General features: G+C 38.1%; 1 protein-coding gene across 2 annotated transcripts in view; it reads left to right on the plus strand.

Moving 5' to 3' along the window:
• fam171a2a (family with sequence similarity 171 member A2a) overlaps positions 1 to 16592 on the plus strand; it is a 28565-nt gene that overhangs the window by 4528 nt on the left and 7445 nt on the right. The window contains exons 2-3 of one of the 2 annotated variants that reach the window (XM_057345700.1): positions 6181 to 6408; positions 9671 to 9763. In XM_057345700.1, coding sequence (XP_057201683.1) covers positions 6181 to 6408; positions 9671 to 9763 — 321 coding nt within the window. The remainder of the gene's footprint in view (positions 1 to 6180; positions 6409 to 9670; positions 9764 to 16592) is intronic. The other variant, XM_057345701.1, reaches the window with a different exon arrangement.

Raw genomic sequence — 16592 nt, forward strand, 5'->3', positions numbered from 1 at the left:
TGATAATCTTAATGTGGATATTAGGCTTGGCATTTCAGACATTTCCTCTCATCAGGCTTTGCAGAAACTCTTCCCTGAGCAACAATGGCTTCATTAGCGCTGACTCCACAGATTTTTGCTGCGCTCTTCCTCTCTAGGGATGTTTTAACACCTTCAGAGCCTTTAGAAGATATTTGTCCCCCTCCAGCAACATCTTGCGCTCTGCTTGACTGGGTTGTTTGTGCGGATCTTAAAATCTGATCCTGTGTTGGATTTTTCTCTGGCCTTAGCAACGTTCTTCCCACGCTTGTTTTATCCCATGCAGCATTATGTCTTAACAATATGCAGTGCACGCAGAAATTGTCTGAAGAACCAAACTAATAACGTCTAGTAAAAAACAAACAAAAAAGGTTTTTTAAGCAGTTTTTCATACACTCTTTAGAGCTGCACGATTCTGGATAAATTGAGAATGTCTTTTCTTTCAAATTGAGATTGCGATTCTTTTACGATTCTGAATGATGACTAAAAGTAATACATCATTTACTAGAGGTTCTGACAAAAAAATTATTTGGGTATGCTTCAAAATTATTACATATTTCATGGTTATCCTACAGTAACTACAGTGAGAGTTTTTTTTACAACAAATACCATAAGTAAACTAGAGTTTTTTTTTTACTTTAAATGCAAAAGTTTAACTTCCTAAAAAGTATTAATGCATTGAATTAACTTATGAAATATTTATACTGTAAAACAAATTCATAAGGTGACACTTGCAATTAAAGGTCTTTAGAAAGATTCATCAATTTGCCTGACATCTACAGACTGCTTGAAGGGGTCTTTAAAGAAAGATACTACTGATACACATAACAACGCAGTATTCTCACCTGTAAACAGTTTAAAATAACCTGAAAACATGAAATGCTGTGCAACTTGATGAAAAGCTCTAATAACGCAGCTTCTCTATTAGCGTAAATACAGTGATAAGATTCCCATACAACACAGAGCAGCCTGCATAGCATAGCGTGTTAAATCTCTTGTAAATCTGGCAGATTTACAATGTTCAGACTAAAAACGTTTTAAACAAGCATAATAATTGTCATGTGAATCGTCAATGTTAAGCATGGGCTAATATAAATGGTAATGAAATTACGTGCTTGCGACCTGGCAGTTACGTTACCAGCAGGTCATGTTGATATCAAAATATAACCAATGTATTACGTAACTGGACCGTTCTTGGTTATCCTGCAACGTTAGGAGACGGTAAATGTGACGTTATGTTACCAGTAGTTCATGTATACGAATATAGTACATAACTGGACCATTTTTGGTTATTGTGTAACATCAGGAGTTCGTGCAGGCGACGTCATGAATTGGTCATTTAATGGTAATGAAATTAGGCTACGTGCCTGGGACGTGCCAGCTACGTTGCCAGCTGGTTAAGTCATGAAATTACCAAAAATGACCAATAAATTACGTAACCGGTACGTCATGTGTTAGCTGGGATATATTTGATCATAATATGCATAACTATATACTTTTTATTAAAAATAGGCTTACGTAAAAGAACAGGCTTCTTTTACTGTATTTTGGATCAAATCAATGCAGGCTTGGTGAACAGAAATGACTTTTGAACAGTAGTGTTCGTCCAACAGAATAATTCTAGCATTATTAACTGTTTGGTTGAGGGTGAGTAAATTAAGACAGAATTTTCATTTTTGGATGACCTGTTCCTTTAAGGTACTAAGGCAGTGGTTCCATGGGGTCCGTGACCCCCTTAGGGGGGCGCCAGAGTTCACATGAAGGGCGCGGGAGCTGACATGCTTTGAGGTTAAATAAAGCTGCATAAAATGTTCCACTAATCATTTTAAATAAAAATATTTTTGTATGTTTTAAAAAAATCACGTGCTTACAATGCCAAGATAATGCAGTCAAAAATAGTTATATCTTGTATAAAATAATTATTTAAATTTTTCCGGCTCCATCGGCAGACATTCACATGGTGCTTCGTGGTAGCTGGAAGCACTGTCATTGGCTGTTCTCGCTATGAGACTCACATGAGAAACGTCCTCTGTCAGGCGTCAACGTTCGTGTTAACATAAAAATCAAAAGGAAAAATAGCAGAGAAACGTAAATGCGGTGATTCTTCGTCAGAAATAAAGGAAAAAGTTTAGACGCTATGACAACCTACGTAAATTTAGGTTTTATTGAAGGACAAGACAAGTCTCGGCCAGAATGTGTGTTCCGTGGTGAAAAATTGGTAAACGACAGCATGAAACCAAGCAAAATGAAAAGACACCTTGTAAAAATAAGCAGTAATTGACAGTAGCTTACATCTCTTTATGAAAGTACAGCAATGTTAATGTTTGACAGTTCTTTCATAATGTTCAGTATACTCTGTATGTTCATACAATAACCTGAAAATAGACTGAAACAACCTGAAAAATAAGCTGAAAATTTATTTGAGTATTCAAGTAAAAATGTCATTAAAATCTTTTATATTACTCATATTTAACCATTTAATTTAATTTATTATTCAATTATTTCATTTCATTTATTTATATTTACTATCTATATATGGGAACCACTGTACTAAGGTTTACGTTCTCAATAAAATGATTGGCTTGCAGGCGAGTACCGAGAGCATTTGGCACACTCGATCAGTGTTTATCATGGACCACATATACATTTAACTCTGTGATTTAGCTCTGAAATGTGTTGGGTTTATTCAGGCCTCACAGTTTCACTATTGCTAATCTTCCATTATGTCACAGACATTAGGTATCCCAGAGAAACACTGTGGTTTTGGCAAATGGGATTCCAGACCGGCAGACATTCCTGCAGGCCTGTTAACACTTCAACTGCCCGTCTGAAAAAACAACAGGGTGGTCCATCGGTGACACCTGTCAAAGAGAGAAAAGAATTCATAACACCTCTGGGCCTAGTAGAAACCACATAATTCCACGCTTTAACATATATGCCCGGAGTTGATGACCATCTATATGTAGTTTAACATTGATATAAAGATATATCATATCTGGACCCTTTAACGTGCTGATCTTGAGACCAGGGGCCCAGATAATATTCTAGATGTTTAGGTGTCTGCTATGTAGGACACTTCTGACGCTGAGCTATAAGTGAGACAGAAGACCAATACTATTTCAACAAGCTTGGAAGTGTTTGTTTTTCTCTCTCTAAAGTGTTTGTTATCATAAAACGAGACTTTGCTGGTTGATATCCTCAGCACTTGACTCGAAGTGCTTTGGACTGTCACTGCATGCAATCTCATCGGTTGCTTATAACAAACCGTAAGAGACATGGCCTGCGGGGACAAGCTACTTCTAACAGTTTCTGTGTTCTTCAGAAGAGTGAGTGGAAGAGATTTAGCTTCGTAATACAAGCAAATATTGAGGTGTCGTTTGTTTTAAAGAGACCTATGATCGGAGAGGTTGGGATTCATTGTCACCATTCTCACATGCAGACCAATAGTTTTGTTTGGAGACTATATTAGTCTTTAGTCTAAATTAGACCAATGTTTAGATTTTAATAAACATTGAAATACAGAGGATGAGAACTTTTACGATGCGATGGATGATTTGAGTGCTTCGCTTGCGCTCAAACAATTGACAGGAAGTATAATTGTATACAGGAAACCTAGCCGGTTGAGTGGAAGCGAGTGATTGTTTAAAAAAAAGGTTTCTTTGAGGGAACCATAAACTTCAAATGCCAAGTACCGTGTTTTTATTCACTTACTAACAAGAAATCTACATTTTTAGATATTCTTTATTATTATTCTTTGTTGGTTTGTTTGTTATTTTCCTCATTTGTCTGCTGTATTTTAACTGCAGACTTGTAATTTAGGTGCAATTTATTTTTCTGTAAGTATTTTCTCATTTGGTCTTCTTCGGGTGCGTGGTGTTCTGAAATATCAAAATATTTCTCCAAAAGCACATGATCATTTCTGTTTATGCAGTGAGTGGATTGTGGTTTTATGCTCCTCAACACAGATTGTTTGAATTTTATCAGCGGTGTGAGATCCGCAGTGCTTGACTGAGTCTGAACGAAACTTGTGTCCCCTCGCCAAGAAATGCAGGGACCCGTTTTTTCCCACAGTTAGCCTGCTGACATCTTGTAACCATGGTAACATGCATCAATTGACCCATTTAGAATCAAAGGAACGAGAGAGGTTCTGAAGGACGTGTGGTGTGCGAGCATGAACAGGATCAAACATTGAGGGAATGGAGCAGGTAGAGGTTTTGGTAGGAAAAGATGAGTTTAAAGGGATAGTTTACTTAAAAACTTACTTCAGTAGAACACAAAAAAGGTTATTGATACCAAAACGTTCAAGCTGCTATAATGAAAATGAGTGATGATCACTATTATATAACTTTGACTCAGCTTTCCTGAAAGTTATATGTGATTGGAATTTTTATTTTTTGATGAACTGGTCTCTTCTCTCTTTAAGGTACCTAAACAACAGTTGAATAACTAAAAACATACTGACAGCATTAGAAGGTATTTACAAGGAAATGTAAAGAACTTATTGAAACAAATCTCACGTATACAAACCCCTAAAACCTGCTATTTAAATGTCTCTGACCGTGCCCTTGTAAAAGTTGTGTGGTGTTAAACCGGGTCATCCATTACAAACAGTGAGCACATGTCCAGGATCTAAACCAGACGGTTTGACCGCATCTGCCCAGCGTCAATGGAACGTGATGGCAGACAGACCGGCTCAATAGCACTCAATGATTTCTGGTCTTCATTGTAAACAAACCAAAGTAAGTTGGATCAGGACCGAGATAACTAAACATATCGATCTATCGGTTGAATGTAGGCCACTAGGCCAGTTGACTAACGTAAACTGCCAAAGCAAAGATGGGTTTTAGACTAGAACTAAATAGTTGCTAGTTACATGAATGTAGCTTTGGAACACAACGTCTGGTCCACCAGTTCTACAGGCCTTAAAGCAATAGTTCACAGAAAAATGAAAATTCTGTCATCATTTACTCACTCTCATGTCATCCCAAACCTGTATGACTTTCTTCTGCAGAACACAAAAGAAGATATTTTGAAGAATGTTGGTAACCCAACAACATTGGCCCCCATTGACATCCATTATATGCACACAAAACCACTGACACATTTCTCAAAATATCTTTTTTGTGTTCCACAGAAGAAAGATTGAAATATTTTTTTCTTTGTTTTTGTTAAAGGAACAATACGGCGTTTTTAGGAGGATCTATTAACGGAAATGCGATATAATATACAAAACTATTTCTTCAGAGATGTATAAAGACCTTACGTGATGAACCATTATGTTTGTAATACCTTAGAATAAGCTATTTATATCTACATACAGAGCGGCCCTACATACATTGAATTCGCCGCCATGTTTTGTACAGCAGCCCTAAACGGACAAACAACTCTACAACGCGCGTTTCCTCTTCCTCTCCGCTGCGGTATCGTGGTGAAGCAGATCGCGGGATGATCCGTGATCCGTACGGATCGTGCTCTCCGGTTCGGAACACATGTGACCTGCGGATTAACTGTAAGTTTATTCATCATTGAGTAAAAGAGTAAAACGCGCTCTCGCTCGCTCTCCAGTTTCAGTTCCAATGCGCTCTCACTCTCTCTCTCAAGTATCTGGACGAGTACAATATTAAAGCGGTTCCAGATAAACAATGACGCTCAAAACTGCTCCGTCACACAGCTAATATTACAACAACAACATATCTTGGTATGTTAGTATGTTACTCACATACTGAGTCAAAGCAACCTCCTCGAGGGTGATTTTTAGACGATCTTTCTCTCCAACGTCTCTCTCTGCTGGAAAGTATCTCCATAGATATTCTGCTAAAAGCCTTAGTACCGCAGGTCTTAACGCGTCTCTGCTGGAAAGACTTTATAATATTAACACAGGTCCTAGCTCCTGTCTGACTTTTATCCTTCTTTTTAAACTTAAAATCCACAAACCGTTTATTTTATGTAATACATAAGTCATCGCTCTTTGTACAGTCTTTCTAATGCCCGCAAAATCTCTTCCCTGCGTCAACATGAGAACGACATCTTTTTGTACTGTGGTGGCCACCGTCGTGTTTGGACTGAGCGATTCGTGGCAAATCTATAATACAACGCTAGTGGCCGTTGTTAATTAAGAACTGCGCCTTTAATGTTTTTTTTTCTTTGTTTTTGTGTCCACAGAGGTGCTGGTTAAAGTGCAGGTCTTTGACAACAGTGACCTTTCACCTTTAAAAGATGCCACAGTTCAGGTGTATGGAAACCAAACAATCTTAGCATCCAGCCTGGCAGGAGAGGATGGCATCGTCACACTTAACTTCCTGTATCGACCAGGAACGTGGGTCATCGTCACAGCATCAAAGCATGGATTTGTCACAAATTCAGCACCCTGGCATGCCAGTCGCATTCCCTGTAAGTATTTCCTCCATTGTTCAGTTTACTACTGAACGTTTTTCAAACAGCGACAATAAAACGCTGCTGAAAAGCAGAGAGTATTCTATTAAATTCTGAAATGATTGTGAATCTTACCCCATGACTTCCTGTTTTAACTGCTGCTGAAAGACCATTTGGTGTTTAAGGGCTTTATTTTGTGGGTTTTACTGGAAGCATGTTAATCTCTCATTGAAAATGTGGGGTGTACTGTACTGCCGTCCAAAGGCAAAGCGCAGTAATACACATTTGGTCAAAATTGAGTTAAGGTCTATAACGGGCTATGTGACATCTGCTCTGTCTTGTGACAAAGTCTCCTGGTTCAATCTTATCCCGTTTCTGAGAAACAAGAGAGTTAAAATTGCAGTAACTACAAAATCCAAGCTAATACCAAGGCAAACCACAGTAAGTGACGTTACTGCGTTCTGGTTTTGTTTTCCTGGCTTTGACACCGCAGATACTGTGGTCTGCCTTGGTAGCCGTGACACTCACACAGAACCAACAAGCCAACCAGCTAGCCTACCATGGCACAATCCCGTGGTCAAATGATGGTTGAACTCGCGTTAAAATGCAAATATCCAAAGGCGGGTAAGGAAGATAGCAAAATATTAACTCCTAGGCAAATGACAGCTTTATAAAAAAGTAACATTAACTAGCAAGCCGCTAGCAAATTAAACAGACATTAGTCTACCTTCTAATCATCTCTTGTTAGACAAACAATCAACTAGTTGATCATCGTGTGGAGAATTGTTGGCACTGTAAACCGCCTCCGTGAACTTTCTGAATCCCACTGTCGATTTGCGATCTGTTGGCTACATTCTTTTATTTAGCTGTCAGGTCGACCAGTCAGATCTGTACTCCAGATGGAGCTTTGCACACAAACGGACAGGAATGTTAAACAACACTCGCCGGGGTGTGGAGCACGCCGGCCTGTGTGGTGATACCCGGCAGCTGTTCGCTCAGACCCCAGATTGCCGTGTCCTCTTCTGACTCTCTGGCCGTCTGATTGGTGTAATTCTGTTTGTACAACACCGCGTTCCCTGACGCCCCTCTCCACCCAAACCACACCCGGTTATGCGGTCAGACCTCTGGGGAGGGGGTCAGTAAAATCATGAGTATAAAGCTGTCTGCAGTAGCAGCTGGAAGCCACTTAACCAGTGGGGTTACGGATATGAAGGCAGCCAGCAAATGGGGTATCGTGCCGTGCAGGACCAGCCAGGCTGGTACAAGAAGGCATGTTTAGTATGACATGGGACTCTTATGAGGGCATTACACATTCCCACCAAGTCACACCAAATTGGGAGATGCTATGTGTTTGGAATGTGGTCGAGGAAATTGAGGAAAAAGGAAGTAAAGGAATGGATTGGGCTGTGATGTAATATAGTCACTGTGCCAAATGATCTTATAAAGGCAACAGTTATAATAAAGATACTGAACACTTAAGAAAGTGAAATGTCAAATGAATTCTTCTGCATTCATTGTTAACAACAAGAATTGTAAAAGTGGCTGTAATTTTTATGCCCCCGTATGCCCATAATGCAAAGCCAGCATAGACCAGATTGGACCGGCATGGAAATGCATTCTGGTCTAAGATAGTCTCCATATGAGTGACTCAGCTTTTTGAAGACCAGCATTTTCTAGTCTCATCTGTTTGGTACCACAGCCATCTGCCCTGTATCGCTGTCTCCAGAAACTGAGAGTTTCTAAAAAAAAATACTGTGAGGAGTTTTAACTGTCCCCGCAGCGCTTTAATAATCTGAGCGAGTCACGCGAACCCGTGGAGTGAGTCATTTTCACGGAGTGATGAGGCTGTTGCTTGAGGCTGCGATGAAATCATTGAAGGTCAGGAACAGTTGTTCTTTCCTCCTTTAGCCTATCTCACTTACTCTGTTACGGTTTAGCTGAATCATTCTGTTTTCCTTCTTTAAAAGTCGCCATGAAATCACCATAACTGTTATCTTTCAGCAGAGATCAATGCATTTAAAAGCTATTGGCTAAAAAATATAAAGAATGGACAAATCTTTGGATAGGACAAATCCATTCTTCATACACTCTTTCCATTGAGCTTCTATTGTGGGCAGTATTGTTTACATCTTTATTTTCTGTGCATACCTACCTATGCTGGGTGTCCTTCTGTTGAGCGCATCTGTGCTGTCTGTATGTGCTCATATCCAGAACGGCATGAGTGTGAATGTTTGCGAAATGCCTGTGTCACGTTTCCTACAATCCGTTCATACAAGGCACAAGCGGTCAGGGGTGATGAAAGCTGAATGCACAACTCTCGTGATGTCATCAAGACCTGAATGTAAATGAAAAAAATGTGTATCATGAAGTTTATATTTTGAAAGGAATTATGTGAAATTCAATTAATCCGATGACGATTATTATCCTGAATAATAAACAAGAGTAAAACAAGAGTGGCGCTGTAATGCTTGAGGAATGGTTGGTGGTTGGCAGGGGCGTTGCAATGTGTCTTAGCAGATGGGAAGTGAACGCATAGGATTTCTGCTCCCAGCATGCAACAGTCTTCTAAAGCATTGCCAACGCATGCCATCCTGTCCATAAAGAAACACTCAGGAGTGATGTACCTCAACTGATAAATGTTGTTCGCCTAGGTGTCTTAGTTAAAGAAAATGTTAAAAATAAGGTGGAATGTTATGTTAAAGAAACGTTTTAAATGTGTAAAGTATGTGACTCGGCTGAAACGGAATTGGCCATATGTCTTTGTGTTCACAGAAATGAACCTAGTAATATTTATCCAGAAGCTTTTAATAGCTTTTTACTCCTTGGGTTTCTTTGGATTTGTCAGAGGCTCTTTTGTAGCGAGTTTTGAGATTGATGGTGGTCATCCTGCTGTGAATCCCTGAAGATTTAGATGCTGCGTCATGTTTCTCAGCTGTGAGCTAGAGTTTGGTGAACTGCTATATATTACCAGACAAAAATACAGGTGCTCTCCATTGTAAGTGATCCCTGAAATTGAGGTTGGAGAGTGATGAAGACCAATACAAATATTTCAGACATGAGGTGTGGATTTGATCCACTTCTTTTGAGACTTTTAAACGTTTTGTTATGTAATGCTATTATAAACTGTCATAAATGTGTTGCATATACCTCCTCTGTACATAATCTGCATCAGATCTTACATAGTTAATCATGTGAATTCTAAAACATTTACTGTTCTAGTGTCCCATTCTCTACATGTGTACTTAATTTCTCACTCTCTCTCATTCTCTCTGTGTTTCAGTATACGCCTCCATAAGTCTGTACCTACTGCCTCAGAGACCGGCCACTCTCCTGCTGTATGATGATGTGGTGCAGTTACTGCTGGGTTCTCCAGGTGAGTCATGTTTTTTAGGCTCAGTTGAGCCACATTAGCCACCAGGTAGTTATAGGAACCGGGAGAATTTTCCCATGCCATTTTCTCGATAGAATGGATACAGAGTGTAGATTAATAAATTGTGATTGAAAGAGCAAAAACCTAAATTAGTTAGGAAAATTTTGCACACCAGAATACTAGTATCCCTTGCACATGAACACCACACCTCAAGAATTATGGCTGGCAGATTTTGTGTTTTTTAGTAGATTATAGTTGGTACTGGTACTCCTCCCTCCATGGTGGCTCAGCCCGTCTGTGTTCCACATGGTTAGTTCAGATTTCCAAATCTGAAAGCAGCTCAGTTGATTCACACACATCTTGTGGCGTTTACATGTGTAGCGTGTGGAGCAGTTGGTCTTCAGGTTTAATAATCAAGCTAACACTACAGACTCGTATCTCAAGTGCTGCCAATAAACGGATGCCATTAAACAGAGACTGGGTGTTAGTCCTGCAAGCTTTTCCATCACATCCTTCACTCATTGAATGTTTTCTGGAATTTACACACATCATCAAATGACGTGTTCACTTTGGCAGGTGGCTGTTTCACACAGTCAGTGTTGGGCAAGTTACTCTGAAAAGTAATTAATTACTAGTTACTAATTACATATTCAATAGTGTAATTAGATTACTGTACAAATTACTCTCACCAAAAAGTATTTAATTACTTATTACTAATTACTTTCTATATCCTACATCAACCTTGATTAGTTAAGTTATTCAAGGATAGACATGAAAGGGCTCTTTTAATTCATTCAAATAAATAATATTAAACTACATAAAGTACTCTTATTAACTGACCAAAGTATTACAAATGTGAGAATTATACATTAAAGCACGGATTTTAAAGTTAGACTTTGAATTTTGATGTCAATTCCACTATTGCACACACATATATTACACACAGTATTTAGTTTAATTACATCAGAAGTAACTGTAATTAAATTACAGAAAAACAGAGTAATCCCTTACTTTACATTTTCAAGGGGAAAGTAATGAAATTACAGTAACTAATTACTTGGTAACTAGTCACACCCAACACTGCACACAGTGTACAAGATTTATAGAAACCGATGATTGTGTTGTTGGAGTGGCTCGTGTGTAGTTCCTGTCATCCGTTTAATGGGTTTAATGTTATGGTAGGGCTGGGCGATATGGCAAAAAAGTAAACTCGATAGTTTTTTTCTATATTGATCGATAACTATATTTATTTCGATACATATTTAATTAAAAAACTGTATTTCAAATAATCTATTTTAAATACAGTTTATTAACAAAAGTTAACCTTTAACCAGTTAAAATTAAATTAAATTAATGCACTGTTGCAACACAGAGGATATTAGGCCATAAACAACATGTACCAGTTCATTCAGTCTCATTTTGACTCAATTGACTAATTAAGTAAAGGGAGTGTTCATTCAGTACATTCAACCAATGAAAGGGCTCCGTTACTGCGTACATTCGAACGCTATTGGCTCAGCAGTGAGCACCTGCGCACATACATAACGCTGCAATAATGTCTTGCTCGAGTAGTGGGATTCATTCAATGTATTCAGTGAACCGTAAAGACATCTCACATAAACTGTAGTACATTTCTTTAATCATGCAAGCATCTTACATACAAGGTTCAATATTTTAATGTGCACACAAACTCACTCCATTACATCTCTAATCTGTACAGGGCAGCGCTGGTTTGTTCATTTGCACCAGCTCATGTTAGCAGATATTGTTAACGATGGATATAAAAACGTTTGTGCTTGAGTTTCGAAGTAACGTTAACTCGCTTGCAATTGCGCCTCAAGTTTGTTTTGTTTAACCGGCGATTGCGAAAAAAAAATAAGACACTTGATAAACCGCGTGATGACAACTCGAGGTTAGTTTCACCTTTGTTTCCGCTTCCAGTAATGTTTTCCTCCTCATGTCGAGTTTTCTTTGCCAAGTGCAGTATGAGATGAACTTTGTACATTGACGCCATGCTAAAAGCTGCACGCTGACTGACTGTTGTTGCGTTTATTTCTGCGTTCTGTTAGACTGTAAGATTAATCCATATCGAGTCAAAATGCCAATAGCTTATCATCGTTTTTGAAATACATTCTATCGCGATTCGATATGATATCGTTTATCGGCACAGCCCTATGTTATGGCATGAAAAAGTTTTTTAATTATTAAACAACAGGATACATTTACTTGGCAAGCAAACAATGCGTATGGTGAGACATTTAAATGAATTTATTGTAACTTTCTGCCTAAAACAGGGGGAAATTAAGTAAGAAGAATAAACTAGTTGATTACATTGGAAAATGTAAGAAAAATACTATTTTGCAGTATGTGGGATAGTGCCGGTGCGGTAACTGCTCTCTGGGAAGGAAGTGATTTTACACAATGAACTAACTATAATGTAATGTGCTTTATGAAAGTGTGTGTGTTCGTGTGTGCATGTGCAGTTCCCTGACGCAGCTCTTTTTATCCGACCCTTATCAACTTAATGAGCCTGATGCTTCTTTGCATGTAGGGGTCCAATAATTGTGTTTTTTAATTGGGGTCTTTGATGTTCACAGTAATTAAATGCTCTCTGATAGAGCAGTATCCACCCATCCCCACTTCAGCTGAAAGCCAACAGCTTGCTCTCTTTACACTCTCTCGCTCTACAATATCATCACTGTCCTCAAGCTGTTCCACAGATAAATGGACAGCACAAGAAAAGACCTCATCAACAGATTCAGACATTTCAACTGGGGTGTGAAATATGTTTGTGTTCACCAGTGTTGGGTAAGTTACTCTGAAAAAGTAATTCATTACTAGTTACTAATTGCATATTCAATTGTTTACAAATGACTCTCTACAAAAAGTATTTAATTAGTTATTACTAATTACTTTCTATATCCTTTCTCAACCTTGATTAGAATTGATTCAGAGATAGACATGAAACGGCTTATTTAATTCATTACATAACTACATAGGTTATTCTTATTAACTGACCAAAGTATACAAATGTGAGAAGGATACATTAAAGCATACATTTTAAAGTTAGACTTATAATTTTCATGTAATTTCCACTATTGAATATATTACACAGTATTTAGTTTAATTACATAAGAAGTAACTGCAATTAAATTACAGAAAAAATAAGAGTAATCCCTTACTTTACTTTTTCAAGGGAGAAGTAATTTGATTATCGTAACTAATTAATTACTTAGTAACTAGTTACACGCAACACTGGTGTTCACACACAGTGGTTATTTAAAGGAAGTGAACTCACACCTGTAAATTTCCAGGACTCACAACCTCATTTCCAGAGAAGCCCTGCTGGGTCACCAGAACATTACTGCGCTGTAAAAAATTCAACTTAGAAACTTTAGTTCAAAAACTGCTTTATTTTTAAATGAAATCAAATTGGCTTTACAAGTTTTGTAAATTGTTGCATTCCAAACTTACAAAGTTATAAAATTATGTTGAAATTGGTTCAACTATTTTGATGAGTTAAAGTAATGGAAAAACATGTTAACATGACTTATTGAGCGCCTACTTTTTACAGTGTGGACAACTAGTTGTCCGGCAAAGCTGTTGTGCAGAATTACTTTGTAATATTATGCACAGACACCAAACAACTATTTTTTCACCCCTACATTTTGTGTTTTGTATGAATCTAATATCATTTTTAGGCTCTGTGGCATATTAATACTAGACAGCTAAACATTGAATCACTTACTATTGAAATTAATACAAGGTGCAATAAGAAAACATCCATTCCAGTAAACCGTAAACCCTTAGTGAATGCCACTTTTCATGCCTCAAAACCTATTACCATGGCAACTTTGGCAGTGGCTGTAGAGCAAGTTATAAAAGAGGAGGGGTATAATTCAAGTGTTGCATTTCTGGCTCTGCTGCGTGGGAAGAGCGTGCAGTGCAAAACCTGATCTGAGATCTGCTCTTCTGTGTATAAGGCTTTTGTTGTCTGTTGTTGTACTTACCACTAGATGACTATTTTCCATAGATTGAGCTAACTGAATTTTGTACAATAAACATGGGCATTTATTGTATTGATGAAACATGCACATGTAGTGGTTTTGTTTACAGAGTTTTCTTGTGTTTGCCAGGAGATGCACATTTTTTCACTAAAGTGAGTCAGGCAAACATACAGACAGTGGCAGTCCTAAACTCAGAGCTGTAGTGTGGGTGGATGTTTTTGTTCTTTATATGCCAGCCTGATAAAAGCACCTCAAAGAATTTGGCTTTTGGTTAGAAACATGCAAATGTTTTTTATCTGGATATCATGATATTTTACTTATTTGGAAATATAAATTGAAAATACAAAAAAAAAATGTTTTTCGTTATTTTAAAAATGTACATTTTTCACAATTATTTTTAAGTCCATAATTATTAGGTATCTTCAATCTGCAAAAGGAAAATGGATGCCTCATTGATCCTCATTGCCTCACGTCTTGTGGTGCCATCCCAAAAAGGTCAAAAATCGCTCTCACGTACCTTCTCGGGATCGGTTCCACATTTGTGGAATGATCTGCCCGCTGCTACAAGATCATCAGATTCTGTGGCCATCTTTAAGAATCGGCTGAAAACACATCTTCCGTCAGCACCTGACCGATCAGTTCTGACTTCTGTCTTTTCTACTCTCTCTATAAAAAATAAAATAAAATAAACACCAACTTTGCTTTGTATACTGTGGTAGGCTTTGTGAGACCAGTTGTATTGCACTTATGCTTTTTGTTGTCCTTATGTTGTTCCAATTGCTTCCATTGTTTACCTCATTTGTAAGTCGCTTTGGATAAAAGCGTCTGCTAAATGACTAAATGTAAATGTAATGATCCCAACATGGAGTCATGTTACTTGCAGAATTCTCAGGGACGTTCTAAAGGGACATTACTGTACATCTTCCTCTCCCAGCAGAACTCTGGAGCATATCTGTAATAGTGAACACGCGTAATGAGGAGAGAGATGAGAAATGAGAGGCAGAGTGAAAGAGGAGGAAAGTGTTCTTAGAATAAACTGGTGACAATCTAGCAGGAATGTGAGATGAACGTAAAGCTCTTGAGACTTGCTGAAATGAACAGCTTCCAGGCACAGGGCCCTTTAAGATAGAGAATGCTATTGAATGATTTTGGTATTAATCAAAGCATTGACAAAATGGCAGTCTGCAAATAATACTGTTAGTATAAAAGATAGTTTGTGATAAATAGCTACTCTCCCAACCAAAAAAGATTTTAAGTGTATATTACATGCTTGTTTGTGAACTGACTCGTGTCGTCACAAATACAGCAGACTCTGAATATTTAGAGAATAGAGCAATGATGATAGACATGACATGAACATACCATTGACGGGTTATAAATCATTTCAGTTGATGAAAGACAATTTTTGTGTTGGGGAGCAGATGATACATAGATGGTACACATACACAAACCTCTTACCCCATACCGACCCCACCCACACTATAGATTCACTCATCATTAACTCCATAGCATTCAAACAGCCCTGTGTACAAAAGACCTGCTGATGCCACTAACATCTACGGCTTTGTCATGGAAACGGTGATAAATTGTGTGGTGTGTTTAAGTGAAATGCACTTTTGTCTTTTATTGTGAGTGGTGTGTTTGGGTGACGGGCTCGTTCCCTCAGGAGTTGTAATTTTCTCAGTCTCTGACCAACATTAAAACGATGGATTCACTATGATGTCTGAATGTTTACTCTAAATTCTGATTTTTTTGCTCAATAAATATTAATTGCTGTTATTATTAATTTAAAGGGGTCATATGGCGCGAATACGTGTTTTTCTGTGTCTTTGGTGTTATAATTTGCCCATGTATTAGACACGTAAAATTGCAAAAATGAAAGTGTCAGAACAAAAGATGCATTCTGTCTATATTATAATGACGTATGAGTGTAGTAGTGGTGTCCCATTTCTTAGGGGAATGTTTTCAAGCTTTTACGAGGGGTAGGCGAAGGGGTATAAAATAGAATTAACCTCTAATGAGCAGCCCAAAGGTAACTGTGACAAACAATGAAAAACAAACATGAATGACATTAAAGCCACAATATGGAATAATTTTGTTATGAAATATCCAAAAATCACTTGCACAGTGTGATATATTTCATGCAGTTGTGTACTTACATTATCCCAAATGTTCCCAAGAATGTGCAAATCCAGAGAAATTCCTATTTAAAATAATGGCCCGTCCCTTGTCTCCCTTGTATTTGTCGCATATCAGTGACTTAATATCCGCTGCTCCGCACTACCCTCAGTTTCCGGTTGTAGAAACTAAGGCAACACGCAAATGCAGAAGTGGTTATACAGCATCTGGGATGCAGCATCTGTTGTTCTGTTATTACGGATCACGATTACGCTTTGGCGAGTAAAGGAAACCCCAAAAAGCGTAAACGTAGGCCAAATGAGGCAACCAGGCTTATGGACAAACGAAGAAATGAAACAAGGATTAATATTGGCGTGGCGTTTTCTAAATGGAGAGAGCTTCGCGACCAAATTGGACTCGACAGACTCCACTCTCACATGTATTTCAATAGACAGGTAAGCAATGAAAATGTTATTGTACACGAAATACTCATGCACAGATTATTTGAATAGTTATGAATGCAGTTACCCTATGAAATACAGTGTATGTCGCACAAAAATATGTAGCCAGTAACGTTACTTGTAAATAATTCATTACGATGACATAAAATAAAATTCATTCATTACCTCGTCCGTGAACATGATGGGCGATCTCCATACACCTCTGGATGGTGAAAACAACATGTCCCATAATTCCACTCTCCTACA

Source organism: Triplophysa rosa, linkage group LG11, assembly GCF_024868665.1.
Source record: "Triplophysa rosa linkage group LG11, Trosa_1v2, whole genome shotgun sequence".
In the NCBI taxonomy this organism is placed as follows: domain Eukaryota; kingdom Metazoa; phylum Chordata; class Actinopteri; order Cypriniformes; family Nemacheilidae; genus Triplophysa; species Triplophysa rosa.